A 26,154-nucleotide genomic window follows, 5' to 3' on the forward strand; every position below is an offset into this window, starting at 1 on the left:
AAGCTATTAAAAGAGAACACTGTGAAACTAAATCAAAGAAACTGTACTCGCAATATGAAGCAACTACTTTTATGTGCATTTCCCACCCTGCTACACACCACTTTGTCCTGTGTTACTTCTGTTTGCAGACTTGTTCAAATACAAACAGACAGAATAACTTCTACCTGCTTATATTGCTCTGTCTCTTCCCTGGTCACACCTCTGCCATACAGCATCATTTCAGACTGCTTGTCCAACTCGCCTCTGCCTCACGTCGCTGGAATCTCCTTTTTTTCTGCTTTCCTGCCCAAACTGGTGTCTCTTTCTTTGCCCAATCCATGTAATAATGGACTTCAGGTGCATTGTGGGAAATTTAGGTTAATCATTAGGAAATATTTTGTAATAGTGAATACAGCTAAGTTCCAGAATGAACTGCCTGCAGAGGCTGTGGAAAGGTTCAGGTAAAGATGATCCTATCTTGGCACACAATGACGGTCAGTAACCTCTCATAGTCCCTGCAATCCTAAGATCTATTTTTCCCCCTCCATGTCTTCTCAAACCAGAGGGATGAATTTGGCTTGGCTGCTAAGCTGCTTACAAGACAGTTCACTGCCATAGGATGCTTTGGATGCAGAAGGATAAACAGGGTTACAAAGAAAACAACTTTTCTTTTGTTTCTTAGGGGAGTGTCATTCTGGTTCTGTCCTTTTCTTATGCTGCCAGCATGTGAACACTGGCAGAAAGAGGCTACCAGGGTAGAGAGGGTCCCACAGTGACATCCTGTATGGCTGTTCCTACATCTGAGTGATTTGGGGCCACACATTCCGATTTAAGACCCTGGTCTTCACTTCAGAGTAATAGAAAATAAAGGCAGTGAAGGACAAAACCAACAGTGGGTCATTGCGTCTATCCTTAAATTAACTCAAGAGAGGCTGAGATAGAAGAAAGGTGGGTGAGACAGTGGGCAGCTGCCATCGTAAAAGCAGTCATCAAATTGCATTATAGATTTGTGCTGAAGGGACACACATTGGAAGTTTCCTGCTGAGAAGTGTTGATAGTTTTTTTTCTTGAGAATCGGATGAAGAAAGCTAACTTCAAAGTCCAGTCCTCCCTTCAGTCTATCTGGGTTGATGAGAGTGAGCCAGGACATGCTAACATAGGCTCCTAAACAAAGCTGACCACAATCTATCTGAGCAGGGTTCTCAGTCTCCAGAGGCAAAGCTCATCCATATGCAACACTACAGAAGAGCCTTCCTTTGGCAAACCAAAACATTTACATTCTCTATCTTTGGCAGCTGATTCCTGCTATAGCAGTTTGTCTATCACACACAAGTGTGAAGTGGCAGGCAAGAAGGCTGAGACTGCTAATGGACTGATGCTTGTTCCCTTCCTGACAGGACTTTTAGGAGGCATGGCAAGCATATATGGATACCAAGGGAACTTTTGCAGGTGAGACAATCACGGCAAGCTGCTTCTGTTTAGCTTCAGGCTCCAGGCAAAGGAAGAAGTGTGAAAAAGCAGAGTGGGAAAGAACTGAAATGATGGCCATTTTTCAAAAGATAGCTATGATGGTTTGCTCACTTTTTCATGCCTGTGACACACAGGAGAAAAAAATATTGTCTCAGAAGACCAGAGTAAAAAAGAAAAAGTTTTATAAAGGAAGCGCTATTTTTCACTGGGGACAGAAAACACTGTATTGAAAGGTGTGACTTGGTAAGAACTCTCCAGGGCATACAATTCAAGAAATGTTTCAGGTGAATTTCCATCTGCCCATCTCTGCCTCTTACCCCTTTCCTGTCTTCCAGCTCCCAATCTGACTTTATAGAATGAAATATGAAAGGACTGTAAAATAATTTAAATAATATTAGCACAAAGGGTCCCTCATAGCAGAGATGTCGATTTTTTTCAAATCTGCAAATGGAAGGGAACATGTAGCTTTGAACTTAGGCCTGAATTTTAAGAAGTCTACTTTTTTGTGTGGATGATTGTTGTTTCAAATCAGTGTTGTTCCCTTACAGCTGCTCCATCTCCTTTTTGGCATTGAAAACATTGTGAAGCCTCACAGAGGCATATGCAAGCTTTTGATAAAAAAAGATGGCAAGGATGCAAACTGAAGCTGAGTTGTTGCTGTCAAACAGTGCTTCAGAGATTGGAAGGACTTGGGGTTGCATAAACACAAGACATTCATATATACTGAAGACTACAGATATCCACTATTAATAAATGAGCCAATGGTGATTCTCTGTGTCAAGAGCCTGCAATGTTAGCTCAGCATCGAGCATATACATAACCCCATTTTTGTGACATCACAACCCAGCTTTAGTATGTAGGGGTAACTGCTTCTTTTCCTGGTAGCCTCCCAAGGAAGCAGAAGATTGACAGCTTCCTGCATTAATGTCAACTCTGCTGCTTCCATCCTGCATCACTGACTTAGCAGAGGTCCTTCGTCTCTACCCTTGCGCTTTCTCACCTCTCAAAATCACCAGCTTGTCATCTGTCCACACTTCATTAATAGCAAAAACTATAATGCTGGAGAATTATCTACTCTAACTAGACAAGTATATATGAAGAAGCTGTTTGCCATAAAGGCCATCTTTATGTCCTGGACCTGTCAAGTACTCATCATAGTTTAACCCTGTTCATAACTGGGGCTTTTTGGTGCTGCAGTGCAAATAAATACATAACATAAAATGACAGACGTGCTACTGAAGAGGACAGGCAGCTTGTATGAAAAGAATACAGGGACCCTCCCAAATAATTTCAAGAACAAATTACTACCAATAGTAGTCTACAAGACAGCTTTACTGAAGGAAATAATTTTCATGGGAAGTATTTGGTTAGCTCAAAGGATTTGGTTAGCTCAAAGGAGGAAATGTAATGTAGTTTTAGTGCCTAAAGACAAGAGGTTTATGGAGATTTCAAAACTGTAGTAGTTTCATCCCTAGATAAAGAAATGTTTTATGAAAAATCTGAAGAAAAACTACAGCTTTTGAGTGACTACTGGTGTTTGGAGCCCGCAAGTTCCTCTTCTTTAATTGTTTTAATTACCATTTACAGCAAAATAACTAAACCGGTAATTAAACTGTCAATTAAACCAATGAAACATACAGTGTACAAAGCCAGTTTATTCCAAATATAATACTCTAAACCAGGGATACCCTTCAACAATCACAAAGAAGCATTTAAATGAAAAAGCAATAGCAATTCAACTTCCATAATTATTTCACTCCCACCTTATCACTTCTTAACATCCGAGTGCTCTGTATCTTATATACTGGGACAGGAGGCTGTCAAAAGCTCTGCCATCGCTGAGAGTGCAATCATGGTACCGTTTCATCTGTGCGTCTCACTTTAATGAAATACCTTCATTTGATCTTGAGTGCTGCAATGAAGGTTTTACTCAAGGATGAACCTGAGACTGTTGCTGTTTCCTATTGGTGCAATTGACCCCATGTATGTAATTCAAGCATGTTTTTGTATAGTGGCACAGTCTTGTTAGGTCTGGTAATTAAACTCTGATGACAGTGAGAAACGGACTTCAATCACAGAAGCAGGTAAGAACAGCTTTCCTTCCAAATGCTACACAGATGAAAGACATCATTTTTTCCCTGCTATCATTTTTCAGTGGCAGTGTTAAATGTCATGTATTTCACTACACGCCTTTCACATCCTAAATATCTTGGACTTAGTTCAGAGTTTTGACTATCATGTAAATTATGTAAATCTTGAGGCTTAAATGTAAGCTTGGTATCCTCTAAAGACACTGTCTACTTATGAAGCCTTTCTTGCCAATCTCAAATGTTCTGAATAAACTGCTCCAAACCTCATCATAATATTTTCTCTGAAATCAGTTAGTCAGATTGTCCTTTTCAGGATACCAAATGCTAATGGCCAGCCACGCTGTGCCCTCTAATAGGCAATGGGTACATAACAATTGCCTGTCAGAAAGACAAATAGAACTGGTTGGATGCCAGGGTATAAGTAATTAATTATACATGGGATATCATCCATAAAGGAATAGGACATTCTGTCATTCGTCTTTTAATATACTAGCTGAAATATAACCTGAGTCATTAATTGGTGTCCACTAGTAGTAGGTGTGTCAGATAGAAATGTCATCCAATTTTCCCTTCATTAAAAATTTCTGTAAATGTTTTCTGGGAGCCTTCTGAAATTGTGTTCTCCTAACTCCACTAGATTGCATTTGGAGACTGACCAGTGAATCCACATGAATGTGCAGATCACAGACAGGACCAGACTAGAGGACACAATTTCATTCCTAAACCATTAACAGAAGTATTGCATTTAACTTTGATTTGAATAAACCTATCTAATTTTGAACACGCATACAGGTATAAAGATGAGATTATATTGTCAGTTTGATGAAGCTTACTCTCTGCTGTACGTATTTTCTTTGTAATCATAAAGAAGAAGCAAACATTTTTCTCCCCCATAACTGCTGTAAGATGTCTATGAAAGAATTTCTTTCCATAAAAAAGCCAATTATATATATATCACACATACTATAGCTTTGGAAAGAATAGTGCTGTTTCTTGTTAACGTCTAAAAGTCATTAAATTGCACATAATTTTAATTAAACAAAGTAACCTAACAGGAACTGCAGATGTGACTGGTATGCATTTGAAAACTTTATAGTTCTCCGTTCTGCATACTCATGCCAGAAATTACAAGAATCTGGTGAATAGCACAATCCAGATGATACAGATCAATAAAGAAGCTTTTTATGAGCAGCCACTGCAGCAAACAGGCACAATGGAGACATAAGACCATAAAATAGTTTTTTCCTGAAGGTACAGCTGAGTTTAAAAAAGTGAAACAGGCAAGATCCATTTTTACTAAGAAACTGTGAAAATCAGAAGTGCAAATAAAGGTTTTAGTTTTAACCAAAAGACAGAAGCAACATCAGAGTGTTTGCGGAGTGTTTTATCAACCCAGATGTGTTAATATCTCCAGTCTTTTCTGAATATTGACACACATATTCAAGACTGTATAAATGGCTAATTCACTCCTAAGGTGTGGAATTCCTTGAAATGAAATGTGGCGAATATTTGAGACTATGTGGTACCATAGTCAAAAAAAGACCTACGGGAAGAAGAGCTTCTCCAGTACTATGTATTTACCCATCCCATGTTCATCATTGTGGTAAGTGCCTTAAAAAAACTGTAAAACTTCATACTGACAGGCTACAAAGTAACTGCTTCACTTCTGTTCTCCCTTGGTATACATGGATCTCCTCTTGTATTCTTGTAGACATGACTCTGTTTCCCTCATTACCTGGTTCTTCTCCTCTCTGGCAGAGGAGCATTGAGGAATGCCTTCTGCAGCGCTACCACTCTCCCCCTAATGGTCCAGAATTATCAGCGTCCAAGATCAATGCAGGTCTGCCACTACTGCTGGCAGGGGGAGGTAGTCGCTGAGAGACATGGTGCCAGTTATTGACAGCTTTTAAAAAATCAAGGCCATACTCTTGAACTTGACTGGTGGGCTTAGTCAATTGTCAGCCAATGAAAAACAGAAGAATTAAGCAAAACTAGAGCACTGTGCTTTTTCTGACTTTGGCTGATGAGCAAGTGAGCTACGTTACCCTACATTACCCACTGCCTACACGGTGCACAGCCACACGCAACTGTGGTCATACACTATTACCTCTCTACTGAAGGAACAAAAGCTTCATGAAGTTTCATCTTATAGATACTCTGTATTCCTGATGGATAAAGGCTAGAGAAAGCTCTTGAGAAAGACAACATTCACGGATTTTTGAGCTCCAATCTCACTCCTTACACTGATCATTCAACTTTATTCAATGCTTCCTCAGGAGTATTACAAAAATGTAATTATTAGAACTGAAGGGAAAAGAAAACTCCTTTTTCATGGGTGATGGCAGTAATTTGAGATTTGATTTCACTTGTATGTCAAAGCTCCAAGGCAGCCTTATATCAGCCTTTCTAGACTTGCTCTTTAATTCCCAGTTTTGAGTCCTATAGAGAAGGAAGTCAACAAGAAACGAAACTGCATAGTCAATGCATCCTGTTAAAAGAGCCCACTTTCAAACTTCCTACACGTAGAGTATTAAATCTGTAAGACATTGGCTTTGGCTATTATGTTACATTGCATTGTGCTAGTACTATTTATTGGATTCTCTTTCTACTACTTTAAAAATGGTGTGTATATATTGTGCAGAGCTATGAAGAAACAAACCCAAAACCTCAGAAGGGACCATTATGGACAAAATATTTCCCTTAGGATAAAGAACTCATTGTGAATATGCTTTAAATATAAACATAACACTCAGTTAAGGCAAAAGAAAAACATACCTGTGAAAAGCCGATCACCTCTCCATTTTCATCAAGCACGTTAAAATTAATGATTGGACCCTGGACATCAGGATTGCTGAAATCCGTATCACTGTAAATACGTACTACAGGAGCTCCATTGGCATATTTTAAGGTAGACAGCACAGTATAGGTGTAGTGAGCTAATGCAAAGGTATGCTGTTTTATATTCTCCATTCCACCTACAAAAGAAAAGTGCATTAGAATGTCAGACGCCTTACTTTTAAGGAAATGTAAAAAAATAATGATCTTTCAGAGTGGTGTAGCTGGGAGGTAACTAGCACAAAATCGGTAGTTTTGGGTTCCTTTAAATGAATACACAATTTGCAAAAGTTTCTTTCTTCATACAAAAGCTTCAGAAGTACTGCTGCACCAAAGATTTATCTACAGTTAATCTACTGTAGAAATCTAAAGTTACACTGAAATGGTCCATGCGCATTACAACATTGATAGTTGCAGACTATACACGTCACTAAGATGTTCTGGCACAATTAATTTGAAAAGCAAGTTTTGCTCCAGGTCTGGCTCTGGAGATCATGGGAATGAAGTATCAATTCTAGCACAGCACAGAAAGAAAATTGCTATGTCTACGAAAAAATAAAAATAATAAAATTCTAAGTGAAATTATGAAATACAAGTGTTAGTCTACAAAGAATTTACTTGAATACTGAAGAAATATTCTTCCAAGCCTGCTCTTCTTTTTGCAGAAGAAAAAGAAAGAGGATGTTGTGAATGCCTCATTGACTACACCCATGCAATCTATTTGCTTCAGAGAAGCTTTGCAGAGAAGTTTTCACAGAACTTGGCCTAGAAAAAGCATAAAGAGGAAATATGTTGTCTTTCTTTGCCTTTTTTTTTCTACACTGAGGAGTTTGGAAAAGAGGACTGCAGAGATTTCCTGACAGATGGAGACCTCTTTTACATCTCTGCTTTCTGGGAGGAGGTTGGGTCTCTGTTAGATGTCCTTATCGAAATGGCTTCTCATTCTTGTGCTCAGAGGGTATGCCATAGGATGATATACCATGGTCACCTATGGCTTTGGGGATATTTTGATTCTCTGCAGGAAGCTTAAACATAAGCATCAGATACCAAACCAGCCATTTCAGTCAAATGAGAACACATATAATCTGAAATGAAGAAGTAGGTTGTGATATTCACTGGGATAAACACTGACAGGGGACAAGTAACTGGGTCATGACAATAAATACGGAATGAGAAACAAACAGTAATTTATCACATGAAACAAGCAAAGTATCAGTAGTCTTCAAAGTAGAAAGTGAAAACTTATGAATTTGCATCTTCGTGGATGACAATCAGAAGATAACATTATGACCTCAAAGTACTGTAAGAAACACAGGGAGATACCTGACATGTTTAACATGTTGAAACCTAATCAAATCTCCACTGGAGACAGCTGGAATTTTGGCTGAAAATCCAAAGTGGTTTCTATTATGCATACCATACATTCCACTATGGTGGGCCTACATCGTGTGAGGAAAAACAAAGGAAAGAATGATTTCCTCAAAAGCCTCTTGAAGTAGAACAGTACTTTTCTGTGTGGGTTTTAGGCCCACAGTATTTTCTGTAATGTTGAGTATCTTATTTGAGGTACATAAGCATTCCTGTAACTAAAAAGATGTTTGACATTTTCTTTTGCTTTCTTTTTTAGACTGTGTAACTATGATTCTCACACTTCCGCACATACCATTTTTATAGCTGAGTATCTGGAAACTTCTACAGTCTGATATAACCACCCTTGGACAGAAATCTTGTAATCTGCTTGTTGACTTTTGTGCCTTTACTCATAAAAACACTGTGCCATTTGTGAATTTATACAAAGGGAAAAAGAAAGGTAACTTTCTCTTGACATACAGACGAATTACAGCAACTTCTGTTATTTCACTTTTCTTCAGGTTTCTATATTATGTGCTATCTCCTTCAGATAAGCTAGGAGAGCAGAGTGTAAAAGCACAGAAACAGATTAGATATAAGGTGGAAGTATTTTTTTGTGCTAAAGAATAATAAAGAGGAATAAGATATTTAATGGGATACTAACACACAAAGCACTTTCATGGGACATTGCCAAAAGCTAATCAGCACAATTTCTAGATGTTAGCCACAGTAAACTTGGCAAGCGTCTTTAGAACATTTTGGTTTGGAAGATGATTTGTATTTTCAGAGTGCTTGAGAATAAAAGATTGCCTAGTCAGAGATGTCCTAGTCATTGTTTTGTAGAAGTTAAAGAGTCTTGAAATAGTAAGAAGAAAAAACCAGAAAAGCTATTCCTTAGCACTTGCCAGAAAGTAGCTGTCCTAAGAGATGTGACTGCCTTGTCAGCTTCTGAGATGTCTGTAATCTCCTGATTCAGAGCTTTTCCAAATTGGCAGGAATCTTTTAATGGAAGATTAAACTACTGTCCTTGTGTCTTGTTGAAGAAACCTCTTATTCAGAAATTTCAGTCTCTCATTCACAGCAATCATCCTGCTATAATTTCTATATTGTCTTCAGCCATTCTCTTTTAAAGTTGCTTAATCACATTTCCGTGTTCATTAGTGAGAAGCTGATGAGCCTCTTAATTATTTATTCTGACAAATCCAAATGCAATAGCCTGCAGTTGCTTTGCTGCCCTGTGACTGGGGAGCAGGAGCAGTGTTGCCAGGGTCCCATATTTTTAAGTAGCAGAATAGGTTGTGATTAGGTCTGATGGCACAGAAAACCCTGTGAACCAAATGCCGGAAAGTCAAAGTTTGTTCTCACAGAAAAAGGGGCATATTCAGATAATAGTTGTGATTTTTTTAAAATTTTGCTAAACAAAATGATCTGTACTGTACCCTGCATAAATCCAGTGCTTACCTCATGTCGCTCTCCCGACCAGGGAAAAGAATATGAGGAAGAGAAAATAAAAACCAGAAAAAATCTTTGGTCTCTAACATGATCTAAGGACTTGCATTATTGCATCTTGCCTCGTATTTGGGGTGACAAAAATAAAACTCATTGCTTGACTGAGCCTGTCTAGGGTAAATAAGAAGGTAATCTTCTATATTATGGTTGAATTGGTATTTATTACCTTACTGCATTCCTGCATTTTATCTTCTTTCTATACAGAATGCTGGTTTTGTGCCCAGTTGCTTAACTCTGAATACTTGGAGACTCGTCCCTAGCTGCCTGTTTGGGGATAAAAGAAGTAGCACACCTTAAGCCTTTTGGAAGACTTACAGCTTGGAAAAATGATCGGTACTTCATCTTGAGAAGGTGCTGGGAAGGACTCAAGCGCCCTGACTCCCTCTCATGTTATGGATTTTATTCCTTATCACTGCATTTTTTCATTAAGGTGAATTGCATCTAGTTGCTCTTAAAAAGTATTTTTAAATTAAGAACAATTTATGCATTCGGTGATATGGATCAGAATGAATCTGGTGTAGTCTAAATTACACCAGTTGAAGTCTATCTAATACCATTCGCTGTATTTATATGCATAGAAACACATTCAGCACAAAGGGTGCTTTCATTAATGACTTCCTATGGAAGAAATGTGAGGACTTCCCTGTCAAAAGGGAAGCTCCTGCATGTCTGTGGATTAATATGCCCCTTATTACTTTGACCCTATGTGTGTGTTGTGAATTTACATTAAGCCAGTCATGATAATGTAATTAATTCTTCTTCCCAATAGCACCTCATTTTTCACACTATTTGTTGCCACAAGGAATGACATATATTTTTGCAGTGGCAAGGTAATTGAGCAGAAGAGATTGGCAAAAAAAGCTGGTACTTTTGTGTACAGACCTCCTTGAAAAAGTACCCTAGTAAACCTGTGGAGATGCCGTTGAACTTCTTATGGCTGATGTATGTTTGCACACCACACCCTGACATATTAGCACAGTCTCAGACCTACCATCCCATCTTATACTTCCATTTGGGTACTATTACAGAAACCGATACTGCTCCAGTATGGAAAATTCAGAATGCCAGTGCACTGGACAACCCATGTATAAATTTACAATGTCAGCTCTTCCATAGGAATTGCATGTGTGCATATGCCTATCCATAAAGACTGTGGGACAGTTCAGTCATCTGGAAGAGAAGGGTAAGTTATCTCACATTTACAAGACGGTTCAACTATCTGCATTGAAACCATACACAATTGTCACCACAGTACTGTAAACCGACTGCTTGGCTTGCCTGGTGATAACGTCTTATATTTGCATTACCTCTGTCTTATTATCTGCTTCTTATATGCAATATACAGTAAGATTTTATTTTTCCAGTGGAATTTTATCTTATCAGAGAAATATGAGATACACAGATGTCCAATAAGTATTCAGTATAGAATGCTTTTGAGTCAGTATAGACCTGGTTTTGCATTCCGTAAATGGCAAACATGTAATGGCATACAATCTCCTCTCTGAAACAACCAAGATTTCAGTAGTTCAAATGTTCAAATGTTAGTTCTTCCTGAAAGAACTGTTGACAGATAGGAGTATGTCAACATCTATAAAAGATTTTGAATAGATTAAGATAAAACAGAGACTGAAGTTGAGCCTCTAGAATGAAAGCTCTGGTGCTTAAAGTTTTCAGGCTGTACTCAGAAACCTCTGTGATCTGCATTCAAATAAAGTTCTTATCTCTCTTATTATGAGAAATTAAATACTGGAGATAAGAAAGAAGAGAGCCATAAATCAAACATACAGTTATTTTTCTAACTTGCTGTGAAAAAAACAAACAAAACACAGAAATTGAGGTTGACGTGGACAAATTCTCTGTTACTCCAGTAAATCCAAACTCACATACAATGCTGGATAAGAAAAAGATCAATGTGATTCATTATTCCTCAGCATTACCTAACAGATAGCAACTAGGCAGAGAAACGATGAGCTGAAATCTCAGCAAACCAGTGCTGAGCCTGGAGTGAAACCAAGATGTAGCCACTTTCTAATAAATCCCAAACAAGACAGATCACCATGTGGGACCTGTGAGTCAGTGTGCTAAGGAAGCCATGGAACCTGTAAATCCTGTCAAACATTTGGAGTCCTTCCTTCACTTCCTCCAAGAAGTGTACATTAAGATTCATTTCTGGGCTTTTTTTGGTGTTCTGTTATGCGTAGAACTGAATGTCTCTGACTGAAGTCTGTCACCTACTTAGCGTTATTCTCCCAAAGAACATCTCTTAAGGATGAACTTGGTAATGGTAGCTTCATATATCTCCTTTGCACATTTGAGTGCTTTGTCTTAATGTGGTTACATTAAACACTGTATCCTAACCATTGCTATTTTTTAACAATACTGCTTCAAACAAAACACTGTAAACATGAGAATGATGTATTCATATGATGATCCAACCCCCTGCCCCCAAAGTGCAACCCTGAAATATTATAAATACAATACTAGAGGAGCAAATAATGAGAAGAAAATATAATCAACTTAGTAAGAAACCTTGATCACTTGTCCTCTGGTGGGGCTCCTAGATTCATCAATAAAAATATTAAATTATACATGCTCCTGGTGGGTTTTTTTCCCCTAAATTATGAGAACAGCTGTCCTAAGTCAGACCAAATCTAGCTACTGCCTGCCTCACAGAGTGAGGAGCAGCAGATGCCTAGAGGAAAAAAATATATGAACAAAATTATGTAACTTCTAAGCAGCTACAATTGATAGCTTAAGATTAAATAAACAGAATATAAATAAAAAATACATGAAAATGAGCTTACAGGATGGCTAACAGCAACTAACCATTACTTTTAAAAACAGAACTAAGGGTATAAGAAACCCTCATAGAACTTAAGCACTAAAATTAATACATTAACTCTTCCTTGGAGTCAATGGAAAGGAGCTCTTCTAATGTAATACCATTCCAATATTGGTCATAACCATTATCAAATCCAGTTCATTAAAACTCAACATAAAACACTGTAACTGGCTTATCAGGAAATTCATGAAACCATCCGTCATCCACACTCAGAGAGAATGCATAAGGCATGGACAGATTGCAGACCCCTCATTCACATTGACTCACATGAACAGTCCAATCAACTTGATCTATAAAACACATGTAATAAAAATTGATTTGGGGAACACAAAATGGCTTGGACCATGACCCTTCCTGCAACTGAGCTGACTGCATTTGTGAGCAAGAAAGGAAAAATCTATGTCCCCAGATGTCATTTGTAATTCCAGAAAAGTAATACCTTGCCATGCATAGATTAGAGCAGGCTTCTTTCTGAATTTAAGATGTAACAAAAGAATTACATAAAAAGGAAATTTTAGTTATGAAACTATGTAAATTTTTTTTTTGTTGAAAAGTACATAGTTTTGTTTGAGAGTACATAATTAAGTTGAAAGAGTTCATCTCACAAGATCAATGTCCAGGTTGAAACTTTAGATGGGCTCTTGCAGCTTATTTGTGTACTTCCTGTGTGTCCAAAAGGGAGAGCCATATTACACTCTCAGCACTGCTAAATCCATGCATAATTCACTGGGTAATAGGGGAACATTTTACTCGCTCGACTCTAATTCTTTGCATAATAGCTTAAATCCTTTTATTCTCCTCCTTCTTCCACACCATCTCAATAGTTTAAGACTGTGGGAAGCAACTGCTTAATCCTCTATTCAGAATGTTATACCAAAACCAAACATGAAACACATATTTGGTGTTTATCTTAATGAACAGAAGGCTCTTTGATGCCCCATCTCCCACTTCTTTAGAGCAGCTAATTCAAGCTCTGTTTTCACACAGTGAGGGAAGTTAGAAGTCTTTGTTCTGTATAAAACGAGTAGCACATTCTGAAAGAAGCAGCTTCTAATTTTCAAACATCGCAATGAGGAATACTTTTTTTTTTTTTAAATTTCTTGGGAGTAATGTAAGAGAGGGGAAGTTCTAAGTGCCAGCTGGCTGACTCACTTTTAGTATAACTATTTTAATTACAGGTACAATTCAATTTCAGTTAACTGCTTGTTAGACTGAAAACTATCTAATAAATAAGGTCTAGGTAAGATACATGTAATTTACTGTTTGCTATTGTTATGAGATTTCTTTTTTGAGACGAGGGAGGGTGTGTGTGTGTCTGTCTGTCTGTCCATCTTTTTTTTTTTCTTCCATAAGCCCACACCATACTCTCAGCAGAAGCAATAATTTCAGGATGACTTTTCAAACCATAAAACCAGCTACATAAAAGGTGAATGGGAAGGGTTTCTAAAAAAGGCAGAGTGTTTTGCAGACCTCATGGAGGCAGCATTCAAAACGGATCTCCAGAGTGCTGGATGACATGAGCCCATAGAGGTTTCTGCAAGAACAACAGAATCATCCCCGAAAATACGTATTTATGAGATACTCACATTTTACCTCTAAAGGGTTTATCTCCCAAGGTTTCTCTCAGTCCAGCAGAACAACTTCTGCTTATGATCCTGTCATCTTAAGGCCTAAATGCAAGAGAAGCTTGTACTATAAAAGCACATGAATTCTCCTGGTAGCTGTTAGAAACCTGAATGTTACATACAGGCCTGTTTTCTGCTTTACTATAAAAGTGGCTCTGTCCTTTGTTTAATGGAGCCTGCTATGCACAGTTCCTTGAAGCCAGTGTGTGAAAGCTTTACTACTGCTGTTTCCTGGTATTTTCAACTCTCAACAGCTAGACTGCCAATATGGGGCAGAGCATAAAACTCTTTCTTTGTCACAAAGCTAGTCATGGGGATTTAGAAAATATAAGATGGAGCCGTAAGACACATGTTTTCCAGCCAGTAAGACTAATTCAGCACGGACTTTGCATGAATACTTATTTATTTACTTACTTATTTGAGTCAGCAACAATTTTCTGATCACTTTAACATAGTAGGAGGAAAACCTTTCTCACCTTCTGCTCAGCCAGAGACTACGAAACTTTCGTCAGGTCTGCAGTTAAGTACAGTTCTTCCCTCAGATAACTTTTCTGTAAGACGCAGTCACCAGTACTAGTTGTCATGCTCATGACTTTCTAATGGCTCTGCAGTTCTGTGGGTCGTTTGTTTTTGTGTTCCCTGAGGGGGACTGCAGACCAATGGAGACAAGCAACTTGCACCAAAAATAAGCTGAATAAAAAGATTAATCCAAATGTGTTTTTTATAGGAGGAAATCTCTCCCTCAGCATCAAAAGAGCCCTTTAAAATATTCTGAAAACCCAGACAGCTTCTTTCTTTTTCTCCCTAGGATGACAGATCCCAATCTAAAGACTTGCTAGGTTATAAATCAGTTCTGTTTCAAAGCTCACCGTGCCTGCACTAGGTGAAGAAGAATAGGTAATCATGTGCTCAAACCTCACACTTCAGTGCCCACTGGTTTGACTCTACCTTCCTACATAACACTTCAGGAATCTCCTTGTTGGTGAAACACTTTGGTGCCCAAGGCAGCATATTGATTTGCATTCTGTGTTTTCCCTGCTTAATAATATGGTTGGACACCCTCCCTCTTTTTCTCTGACAATCGCTGAACCAGGGCTGTGGCTACCTGTGTATGAAGTAGTAGAGATGCTCTATGTCTGCTATTGTGCAGCCTTTGTACTCCACTCTTTCTAAGGCTACACAGAACTTGCCCATCACAGCAATACAGGAAATACCACAAGTTCATTTAATTAAACCAAGAAATAAGATACAGAAAAAGTAAAGTTTCCAGACAACAAATTCTAAGGCATGATGTTGACTATTGATGGAACAAGATTAAAATGTGCTCAATTTTTCCATTCTGTATCTGTAACATTCAGGAATATTGAAAGTTGGTAAAATAAGCTCTAGCCATTATTATTAACAGAACAATATCTTCCTCAGTGAAATTTTGGATTTAATGATATTGATATTCATAATTTTTTGATAGACTGAAAGGATGCTTTGCTGTTTGTTTTGCATTCTCAGATTAGGTCTCTGCTGGGTAATGTTATTACAATAAATAGCTACCATGGAGGGAACAAACAGTGTCATTCATGAAACAGAGGTAATAAAGAAGCTACAATGAATTCTAAAAACTGCTTTGACATTTCCTTGATCTGATGTCTTAATCATAAGGAAGCATGCAGTCAATATTGAAAAGTGCTCAGGATTCTTGGACCTCATCCTAAACTGAATTATACCAGGACTTGTCCCAAGCTTTTTAAACACTCTCAGCGCACAGGTTTGAGCAATGATGTTACAGCCCCAGTCTCACTTCCTAAGAGTTTGTTCAACAAAAGTGAGATGCCAGTACTTCTTAAAGTACAGCCATTGCTGTGGCACACTCAGCAATAACCTCTGTAAGAGTACCAGTGTTTTTATAAGCAGAACGTCCTGCAGTGCGGGCTGGCATAAATTAACTTTTGGCAGGTTGTCATTACATTGCTCATTCATATGAGCTTCTGAAATCCACTGCACCTAAAATATTGTGTGCTCTCCAAGTCATGGGGGTGATGAGTCATAAGATAGTGTCGTGGATAAAAACTGAACATCTGTAATTTTATAAGCACAGGATAGGTATTTTAATCAATTGCAAGTTCAGTATGTGCAGATCTACTAAAAAGAAGACTAGAAGAGAAAACTAATGTAGAAAATATGAATATTATAAAGTAATTTATTCTACTTTTTCTTTCTTCTAAAGACTGTAGGTAGTGTGCTTCAGAAGGAATTAACCACTCTTGGTATTACATCAGCCTCAGTAAGCACCATAAATCAGCCAGAATCTGTGCTTCAGATTCAGTTCAGGAGAGCTGTTCAGTTCAGTCCAAGACATGAGCAATTCTTATGTGTACCACTTGCTGTCTCATGCTGTAAATCAAGAGCTATGGTAAACTAGAGAACTGCCTGGGAAGACAGACTTAGACAAGGTTAAAAGAAAGCACTGATCCGAGCAAGGCATCGGTGAAGGATGAATGCTACCAACTCGGAGGCAGTCACCATCAGGGAAGAGAAGCGAGGCAACAAGCACTTAGGAAGTCCTGGCCTCCTCCTATAGCAACCCATTACACCCGAGCTCTGCAGAAGTGAGGGAAAAAGAAAAGGGGCTGCTGCTGTTGTGTCAAGGGAGGGACTTTGCAGTTAAGTTGTAAACACAAAGATTAAGAATGGCTTAAAAAGCACCTTTTCCCCATTGTTTCCATTTCAGCTATTTTTAACAACAGCAAGGCTTTATAGAAAGGAAGGTCCAGCTGAAGGCACAGTTCACAAACTTCCCTTTTCAGGTGAGGAAGAGAAGGCAAGTTGGCAGAGGTTCCCTTCCCACCAAGTAGGGATAAAGCTACAACACTCATGAGGGGTGTGGGGGCCCAGATTCACTTATCCCTTCCCTTGAGGGCCTTCAGACTCCAGTTGGTTACTGGACATAACAATAAAACAACACATTTTACTTCCCTGTTTTTGTTGGAGCTCTCAATTTTTTGAATGCTTTTTCTTACATCCTGACACAATATTACTGAAGTGGTAATATTGGCTACTGCTATTCAGACTGTTCTATGCGATCCATATTTTAAGATGTTGAAGAACACTATTTGGGCTAATGAAGGGAAAAATCAGAAATACAGCTCTTTTTGTGTTTTCTAGTTATTTAGTATTATCTGCCATACGCTTCTTTCTTTCTTTGATGCAGCATATTTGCCAAAGACATCTAGAATGCAGAAATGGGCCCCTTTTATTATTTGATAAATGGAAATATTCAGAATATCTTGGAGGCTTTACCACGGAACACAGAAATTTAGGGAAATACATGCACAGATAATCGTTGTTGCTTTCTTTTTTGTTCTTGCCCCACCAATGAAAAGTGCAGTCTTGATACTATAAATTAGAAGTATGACCATGAAAAAAGCTTCATATTTAAAGAATCATGAAATAAAAATATTTGGAAATTAATCACAGTATACACAGCTACTATGCCTAACAGACACTGAGTGTTATTGCTGTTGGCGAAGAAAGTTGACACAAGCTTAGCTGCATGACCTTTGGCTACAGAGATGCTGCACAACTTGAGATATGCAAATTCCATAGTACGAAGCAAAGAATCTGTTTTATTGCCTTAGCCTTGAATTACAAAAACTTGTCGCAGAAAGAAGTTCATGCTCTTTCTTTTTTTCCACCTTGAAATATGCTTAGCTCAATATATAAGACAATCTGAATGGCTTCAATCACACACAAGACCCCTTCTTATATAACCTTGCCTTGGCTTAGTCTCTCTAGTGGAGCAATTGGAAGCTCTGTTTTGCAGTTGAAATGGTCAATCCTTTTAAAGATTACAATTTAGTCTATTTTTGTTTATTAGATGACTTTATGCAACAGATATAATCTTCTGAACTGAACTAACCAAAATGGCTAATTAAGGCTGCCCAAGCTTCTAATGTTTCTAGAAACAGCCTTTCTGGGCTGACCAGGCCTCTTGTGGTCTTACATCTCTAGGAGATGATCCTACAGGAACTACATCACCCTACTGTGGTACTTTGTAAGATATACAAGACACTTAATTCAAAACATCAGCTAACTTCAGACTGGTTAGGGCTGCAGTGATTAATCAAACTGTCCAAACATTTGACTGCAAATCCAAGAGGAAAACTTTGATAATTAAGAAGTGTGAATTTAATTGCATAGCAATGCATTTAAAGGCTGCGTGTATCAAACAATCACGCAGGTGCATTTCATGCAGAACTAGTATATTCATTTACCACCCTGAAACTCTTCTGCGTTCTTGCATATGGCAGGATATGGAGGCAAGCAATATGTAAAGGATCAGTCCTGTCTCATTTTATGAGAACAATAACAGTCTCACAATATTTTTGTGGGTTCCGACCCATAAAACCTTTTACTGGTACTCAGTGGCATTTCTGCAAGGACCTCCTCAATGATTTTTAAATGTTCAAGAACATCTTCAATGTTTATTATAACAGTTTGAACATACTGAGCAGTTTTCAACAAAGAAATTTTACTACAACAGTGAGACCAAAAGGCAACTGCTAGCCCATCAACCTTGGTGTGTCATTGTATTTTAGGGTGTCTTAAAGTGATCAGATGAAGCATTTATCACATAAGTTAGCCTGGGTGGTGATATGGCATCTCTACCCTTTTCCTTTTCATTATAATTCCTATTATGTATCTCACCAAAAAGCTTTCTCAAATGAGAAGGCTCCAATACAAATACAAAGAGAGATCAGAAAGATGAAGTAAAAGCTGTCATTTTGTGGCCATGGCAGGCAGTCAGCTTGAACTCCCCAGGAGAGACAGAGCACTCCTGACAGCTACATAGCATGTCCTTTTTCAGCAAGTTCTTAAAACTTCAGTGGTCTGGAACTGGTCTGGGAATTTATTTACAATGGTCAGCAATTTTGCTTTTTCTTGTCTTCTTACCTAAAGACCATGCTTTCCAGAGTGTGAGGAGGCTTAGCATGTGACATACCTCTTGCTCTCTGTCGTAACAGTAGTGTGTTCTATCCTTTTTTTTTTAATTCCTGGCTATTCTAATACCACAACCTCCATATAGTGTGAGAAGTAATAGAAAGCCTACACCTTGCTTTCAAGAGAGACTCTCTAGTGTTCCAGATAGTTCTACTCTCTCACATGCCAACTCAAGACAGAGCTTTCACAGGAATAAGACACTCCTCCTAAAGCTAGAGAACAAATAAATTAATAAACAGATAAGTAAATAAATGTTAGCTCAAGCACTTATTTCCTTCTATGTCTCTGAACATTCAAGAAATAAATTGATTAACATCCTCAAGTTATGACGAATTACATGATTTTTCTAGGATCGGTACAAGTGGTGAAGTTGGAACACTTCACCTGTCTTGAATATAGAACAGTAAAGGAAAAAGGAAGGTATTATAAATTGAAGGGTCAGAAATATTATAATTTTATGGTCCTGCCCAGTCTTGGCTCACCCATAAGGTCAAACCATTCAATTGGTCAAAAAAAGAAGTTTTCTTTTTGAGGTCTTGACAATGCAAATCTCGTCAAATGTACTCATTACAGCTCTTCCCTTTTTTCTTTCTTGATCATAATGATGCTGTCAAACTCAGTATGTGACCTATTATAAAAGCCTAGATCCTTCTCTATCAGAGCAGATCATAAGATGTGTTGGTAGAAAGACATCATGTTGATTACTTCTGACTAAAAGTTGAACCTTGAAGGGTCACTTTGTTCAACAGCCAGAGAAAGCAGCCTTAGCCTTCATCTTCTGCTGCAACCTACCAAACTTTGACTCAACTCATACCACACTTTCTTGTAACATCTTGTAACAGAGCTCTCTTGTGAGCTCTGTCATTTGTTTCCCACATCTTATACAGCTCGTTCTCTTCCCTCAGTTCCACAACTCTTTATGGATCGTATTCACCAAACTTGGGTATGTGTAATATGTCTATAATTTTGTCTGTAAGATGGCAGCTAAACACATCACTATACTGCTCTGCTATTTTTGCTTTTTGACTATGCTGGTATTAGTTTCCTCCACTTAGGATGGATTGGCTTCCATCCACAGGTTTTGTCCCTTGATCTCTACGCGGGGAAGAGACAAAGGTGTGTGTCGGGGCATCAGGTAGTTTAAAGTCAGTGGTTATAAGCCAGGTTAGTCAGTAATGTATGCAGAGCCTATGAAAGCCAACAGGATCCGTCACAGCTGCAAACCTCTCCAGCAGCAATTGGTAAGAACATCTTTCCATACCCTCTGTGCTACTGAGATGTGGACGCAGCTTTTCAAGAGGTTCTGAAATTCTGCCATGCTAACTGAATGCGCCCCATGGGGTTTTAGTTCTTTACTTTTTGTATTTTGTTTTGCAGCAGAGACAGTGGTACCCAAAGACAGAGGCCAGATCAGCCTGTTTCACACAGCTGCTTGTTGAGCAGACGCTTATTTAAAACTCTTCCTGACAGAACAGAATGATCTATTAGTAGCAGAAAATGGCACGATGCCCAGAGACAGATTTTGAGAATTTCTGCTTTCATGAACAGGAAGACATTTTCAAGACTAATTTATGAAATAGAGAGCAAAATATATCTTTAAAACCTCTTAACACAGCCATAAAAGTATATTGCTTTTAAACACCTATGATGTTACTCAGTTAATGGATTGGTATTGCTACCTTCAATTTATAAATTCCAATTTATGAAACTCTCAGCCTCTTTTATCTATCCTTAGTTTTCCCCATTCTTGTTCTTATGCTCCCCTTTTATTAATCTACAGCTTTTATAGATTATTAAAGAAAATCAGGAAAGTTCTTTGACAGTTACACTGAATTGTATTTTAAATAATGTACTCACTTTTCCCCTTGGAGCTGATTTTCAGCTATTCAGTACTTGCAACAATCTAAGGGCATGTCCATTTTTGTAAAAGCAATGAAATCAATATAAAACATTATAAAATATGTCATTAATTAGTTTTAGACAGAAATTTATCTGTTATGGTTATACAGAATTCTCACTTTTAGTTAATGGTAATTGGAAAATGGCATTTTGCTTATGAAGAAACTATGATAGTGATATTTTCTAAATATCTTATTGGGAAGAAAGCTGAAGTATTCAGATATCCCAGCTAACAAAACCTCAGAGAAATGTTTGGTTCAAAGACATTCAAATATTTCATTTCCATGCAGCCAAACCTTTTGTGAATACTGAAATGCAGGATGTATTAAGCAATAAATTTAAAATACAATGAAATAAATACTAAGTACTGTATCTAGATGGCCTGATAGAATAATTATAGATTTTTTCCTGTAAAATATTATAGCAAAATAAACAGATTTCAGTAAGACAGATGGCCCTTCAGCCAACTCTCCAGTGAAGATTATAACTAGCTCTACTCTCTTCCTCCCTCCTAGTCCATTTGCTTATTCAAAAGATTGAGCAAATCAAAGGGAAGAAAATTGATTTGTTACTTTTGTTAAGATTATTTTATATTTAGAAACCATTACTTTTAGGAAAAAGAGGATTAGAATGTGAGACTCAATGAATCCTTAGACATCTGCAATAGCATTTCCACCCTTTTTGTTTAATTTTCTATTTCAAGGAGATGTCCACGTCATATAAAGTTACTTCTTTTCCAAAAATAGCTCAAGTTTGGCTTGGTTTTATAGTATTTTTCTCTTTGTCTTTTTTTGCTTCCCCCCCCCCCCCGTTTTTTTAAAATAACTTTTGTGTTTATTAAGGGATCTACTGTTGTCTATATGTCTAAGATAAATTCAACCAGTTCTTGGAAAGAAAAATAGCAGCCTCAAAAGAAAACTGGAGCCAAAAAGTAATCTGATGGCTGGTCCATATACACACACTCCTATGCAGAAACACACTAATGGTGACCAATAAAATACCATCTGTCAGAAACATGTAATGTAACTCCTAAAGAAGGCCTAATGAGTAAAAAATGGAAAAAAGTTTTCTTAGTGGGCTTTAGTGAAGAAAGACTCATTTATATATCACTTCCTGGTTTGTAGATTAAGAGGGGAGCTACCACAGTGTGGAGAGGTTTTATATTTTATCCTTAAGCTTTTCAGCAGCACAACTTTTTCTGCTTTTTCCTTCTGCCAAGCCTCCTTCCTTCCCTCCTCTCAAGCATTTTCCTGTTTGTCTTTATTGGTTCTGTTCTCCTGCTGTTGTTCTTCTCCAGACCTTTCATGTACCAGCAGTGGTGAGGCTACTTGCTTTTGTTGCACACTATATGAGCAATATCCACAGAATCACCTTTTGTCTGAACCTCAGAAGCAGACATTTTTTGCACAAATACAATCAAAACCGGAGCTGGAGATCTCACAAACCAAGTTCAAATCCACTCATGTAACTTCCAATATATTTCTTCTTGTAGTGGGGTCAGAAACTCTGAAGAGGTCCCTTGGTCAACACCTGAAACATAAGTGTGTCAGGAAAATGTATGCCTGTACACTTTTTTCCCCTCTTAAATGCTCAAAAACTTGCTTGAAGGATGGACCATGCAGTATTATTTACCTCAGGTATTCCAAATACAATTCTATTCTGTAAAATAAATAAATCAAGACTGGCTTTCAAGCAGACAGATGATAAAAATAATGAATACTGGTGTTTAAAAAAATCACTTTTTAAGTTCTTTTCTATAAGTACAAGAAGAAGAAATGTATTCTTGTTAACTGTTCTGGTTTTGGCTGGGATAGGGTTAATTTTCTTCATAGTAGCCAGTACGGGGCTGTGTTTTTGGATTTGTGCCAGAAACAGTGTTGATAATGCAGAGATGTTTTAGTTGTTGCTAAGTAGTGCCTACACTACTCAAGGACTTTTTCAGCTGCCCATGCTCTGCCGGGTGCACAAGAAGCTGGGAGGGGGCACAGCTGGGACAGCTGACCCATGCGATACCCCATACCATATGATGCCATGCTCAGTATTTAAAGCTGGGAGAAGAAGGAGGAAGGGGGGGATGTTTGGAATGATGGCGTTTGTCTTCCCAAGTAACCGTTACACGCGATGGAGCCCTGCTTTCCTGGAGATGGCTGAACAGCTGCCTGCCCATGGGAAGGAGTGAACGAATCTCTTGTTTTGCTTTGCTTGTACATGTGCATTTTCATAATGCAGAAACTTTCAAGTGGCAAGGTGATACACAGACTACTTGGAATGTTGATTTTTAGATGCTTATCTTGGGGAGGAATAAACATTAACATGAAATAATATTCCAAATCTGGAATAATTTCAGAATCTTCCAGTTGATCTTTTTGTTTACCGATATGTGATCACAATGCTGTTTGCAAGTGAGTGGAAAGTAGCGGGGAACGAGTTGTCTTAAAAAACAAATAAGTGTTTATCAGAACATATAAGTTCCAGGGTAGTTGTAGGAGAGATTAAATGAATACTAATACATTGCAGAACTCATAAATTTTAGTCCTCAGGGCTTGCTGTTACTTCTTGCCTTCTGCTTTCTGAATATCGATAGCTTATGTTTTCAAGGTTTTCTCTGAAACAATGAGCTAGAAAACTAAAAATTTTTTGAAAGGATGTTCTTAGTCACATGACTATAAAATGAAGCTTTAAGGAAGATGTTAATTATCTCAGACGTGTGAAAAAAATCTGAATTGCTGAGATCATCGAACCTGCACTCATTTTGAAAGCATTTCTAAACTGTAGGTCTATTATTTCAAATGTGTAAATATATTCATCATAATTTCCTATCTTATGCTCTATTAATCCCATAAACTAAGCTGAAACTGAGTAGCACAAAAATACTCCCAATAAACATACAAACACAGTGTTTCAGAATACCCTCTTTTGCACTGGCTGAGGAATCAAAGGTGCCTTGTCAAACACCTGGGGACTCAACAAATCAGAACTTTGAGACCTGAAAGGAAAGAGTGAAGGGACAGCCTCACAAGACGTGGAAGTTACCCACACTTACCTAGGTGCTCTACAAACACACTGTGAAACAGGCACTGCCACAAACACACACCTTTCAGGTAGATCGTGCATCACATACAAAGGTTTTTTAGCTGCAAAACAGTTGTTACTAGGTTCCTAAAACCACAAATGTCAACCTGTATATTTATTACTATTCTGTAATATTAAAAAAAACAACCAAAAACCCCAACCCAAGAACAAACCACAAACACGGTGACTTCCAGCCTGCAACAGTTCACTAGCCATGCCCTCACTGGCTCTAAGCTCTTCATACACACAAGGCCTCAAATGCAGGCGAGAGCCATGTGTGACCTCCTGGGATGGGGTCAGCAGCTCCAACCTGGCACAGCTCACCCGCTACCTTGGTACCACCGACTCACTCACCTGCAAGGAGGGTCCTAGCAGAGTGGCTGATCTGACCTGGCACTTGTCTTGCCCTTGCTTTATTCTTCCTGTCCCTGCCAGGACAGTTCACAAGTTGAAGATTACAACTCTATTTTGGTCCCTACATAACAGCATAATACCTCTCAAACCAGAATGCTTAGATGTTGCAAACAGTTTTCAATATAAACATAAAAACAGGACTGAAGGGATGAGAGATTTTTAGCTCTCTTTTCTTTTAAAGTAAGCGGGAAGATGTGTGACAATGAGCAAATGCCAAAATAAATGTATTAAACCTCTGTAAATTCTTCCATGATTATTACACAATACATAACACCAACAGAATTTTCAAAACGTGGCACTGAAGTAATAAAACTTCATATTTCTCTCAACATATAAAACATTATGCTTTACATGAGGGTTTCCAATTTCCACCTCCAAACAATACAGCTTTCAAGTTGAGAATATTTGAGCTGGATCTCCTCTTTACCTCACTAAAACAACTGCAGTGAATCAAATCACAGTGGTGTCTTCCTACCCAGGCACATAGCTCCCGCTGAATGCCATAGGAATTGGACATGCTCAGAGACAGGGCATACTCAGCTTCTTCAGCTTGACTATGACCAGAGCTGCACTGTGTATCTTGGACAAGCATGAAAATCTCAAAGAGAGAAAGGCTTCTTTTGCTTGGGCTGTAATTTCTGTGACTCATGGGTAAATCAGCTTCCCTATGCTTCTTCAAAGAGCACAAGCTCTGTAGCTTCCCATTTCTTGTCTGCTCACTTGTGTGCCTACACATCAGTCAAACTGTTCCTGAAATCAAAGGCATTCAATGCCTAAAACCAATATTCTTCACCATGGATAAATATAGGAATGCAGGTTTCCACTACAAAAAAAAAAAAAAAAGAAGCTTTTTATAAGGTGCTCAAAATAAGGGTGGTAAAATTCCTTCACAAAATGTTAGAGAGCAGTAGCTGAGTTTCTCTCCAGCCAAGCCGCACGGCTGCTGCTGTACTCCACTGGAAAAGGTCATCTTGCTCATCTTCAGTCATCAGAAATATCTCACCAGAAGAATGTGTTGATGACCAGAAAAAGGGTCCAGTTCTTTTTGAAAGCCACTAGATCTGTGTCAGGTGGTACGATACTTTGCACTTCTAAAAGTAGTTGGTAGCATGGCTTCCTATTCCAGATGGCATTATCTCCCATGCTGTGACAGTGACAAATACTGAACTTTGGTGCTTTTGCTGGATTGTGGGCTGGAAACCACCATTTTTAATCTATTTTTTTCTTTATTAAAAAAAGGTGTTCAAAAGAAATAATGTTATAAAAAGAGACAGAGGGGCTGAGGATGTACCCAGTGTCCCACAGACTGTACCTGAAGGAATGCTTTTCTTGTGTTGACTAGCAAACAGAGAAGCAATACTGAAAAAAGAAATTAAACATTTATGAGGAAAAGATGAATGAGCTTTTAAAAAATTATCCTAAAGCTGTGGCATTTGTCAGGGTTTTGAAGGAATCCTGAGAATGAGAGCTCAGGGGCTTTGAGTAGCTTGTTATATAGGTTCCCCCCTCCCCGATTTGCGGGGTAGCTTATATTTTGCAGCTTTCTTCAGACAGTTTTTTCAATCCTGGACTTTGGTCTTCTGCTTAGAAAGGTTTTATTCAAACACTGTTGCAGATGATCCACACTTAAGAGTAAAAGAAACCTCCCAAAACTATGCAAAAAAGATTCACTCTGACTCATATTTTTACCATGAATATTTTAAATTTTTCTTTAATGAAAGAGGCAATTTATCCCAATATACTGAGTGGTCCAAATACAAAAGATGGATTCAAATTTTTTAAAGTTTGCAGGTACCTAAACTGAGATAAAGTACAGTTTTAAATTTCAGAGGATATTTTTATTATCTCTAAGCAGGTGACAGCTACTGCCAGGTATAAGAACTATCTTTCTTCCTCCACTCCAGCCTTCAGTCTTCTTTAACTTTTCTAAGCTTTGAAATGAAGATGTTCTTAATACCAGAGAAAGAGGCTTTGCATATGAAACGAATGATTAAACTCGCATGAGATGCATCCATTTTGGAGATGAGGGATTGCAAGAAAGAAAGATACACTGTGATTTTTTTCCTTCTTGTCA

The 26,154-nt window shown here is 38.1% G+C and overlaps 1 protein-coding gene across 2 annotated transcripts in view; it reads right to left on the reverse strand.

The window, feature by feature from the left end:
- MOCOS (molybdenum cofactor sulfurase) overlaps nt 1-26,154 on the reverse strand; it is a 223,915-nt gene that overhangs the window by 47,692 nt on the left and 150,069 nt on the right. For both annotated transcript variants that reach the window (XM_075084424.1, XM_075084426.1), the window contains exon 6: nt 6,315-6,514. In XM_075084424.1, coding sequence (XP_074940525.1) covers nt 6,315-6,514 — 200 coding nt within the window. The remainder of the gene's footprint in view (nt 1-6,314; nt 6,515-26,154) is intronic.

Source organism: Phalacrocorax aristotelis, chromosome 2 (genome assembly GCF_949628215.1).
Source record: "Phalacrocorax aristotelis chromosome 2, bGulAri2.1, whole genome shotgun sequence".
NCBI lineage: Eukaryota > Metazoa > Chordata > Aves > Suliformes > Phalacrocoracidae > Phalacrocorax > Phalacrocorax aristotelis.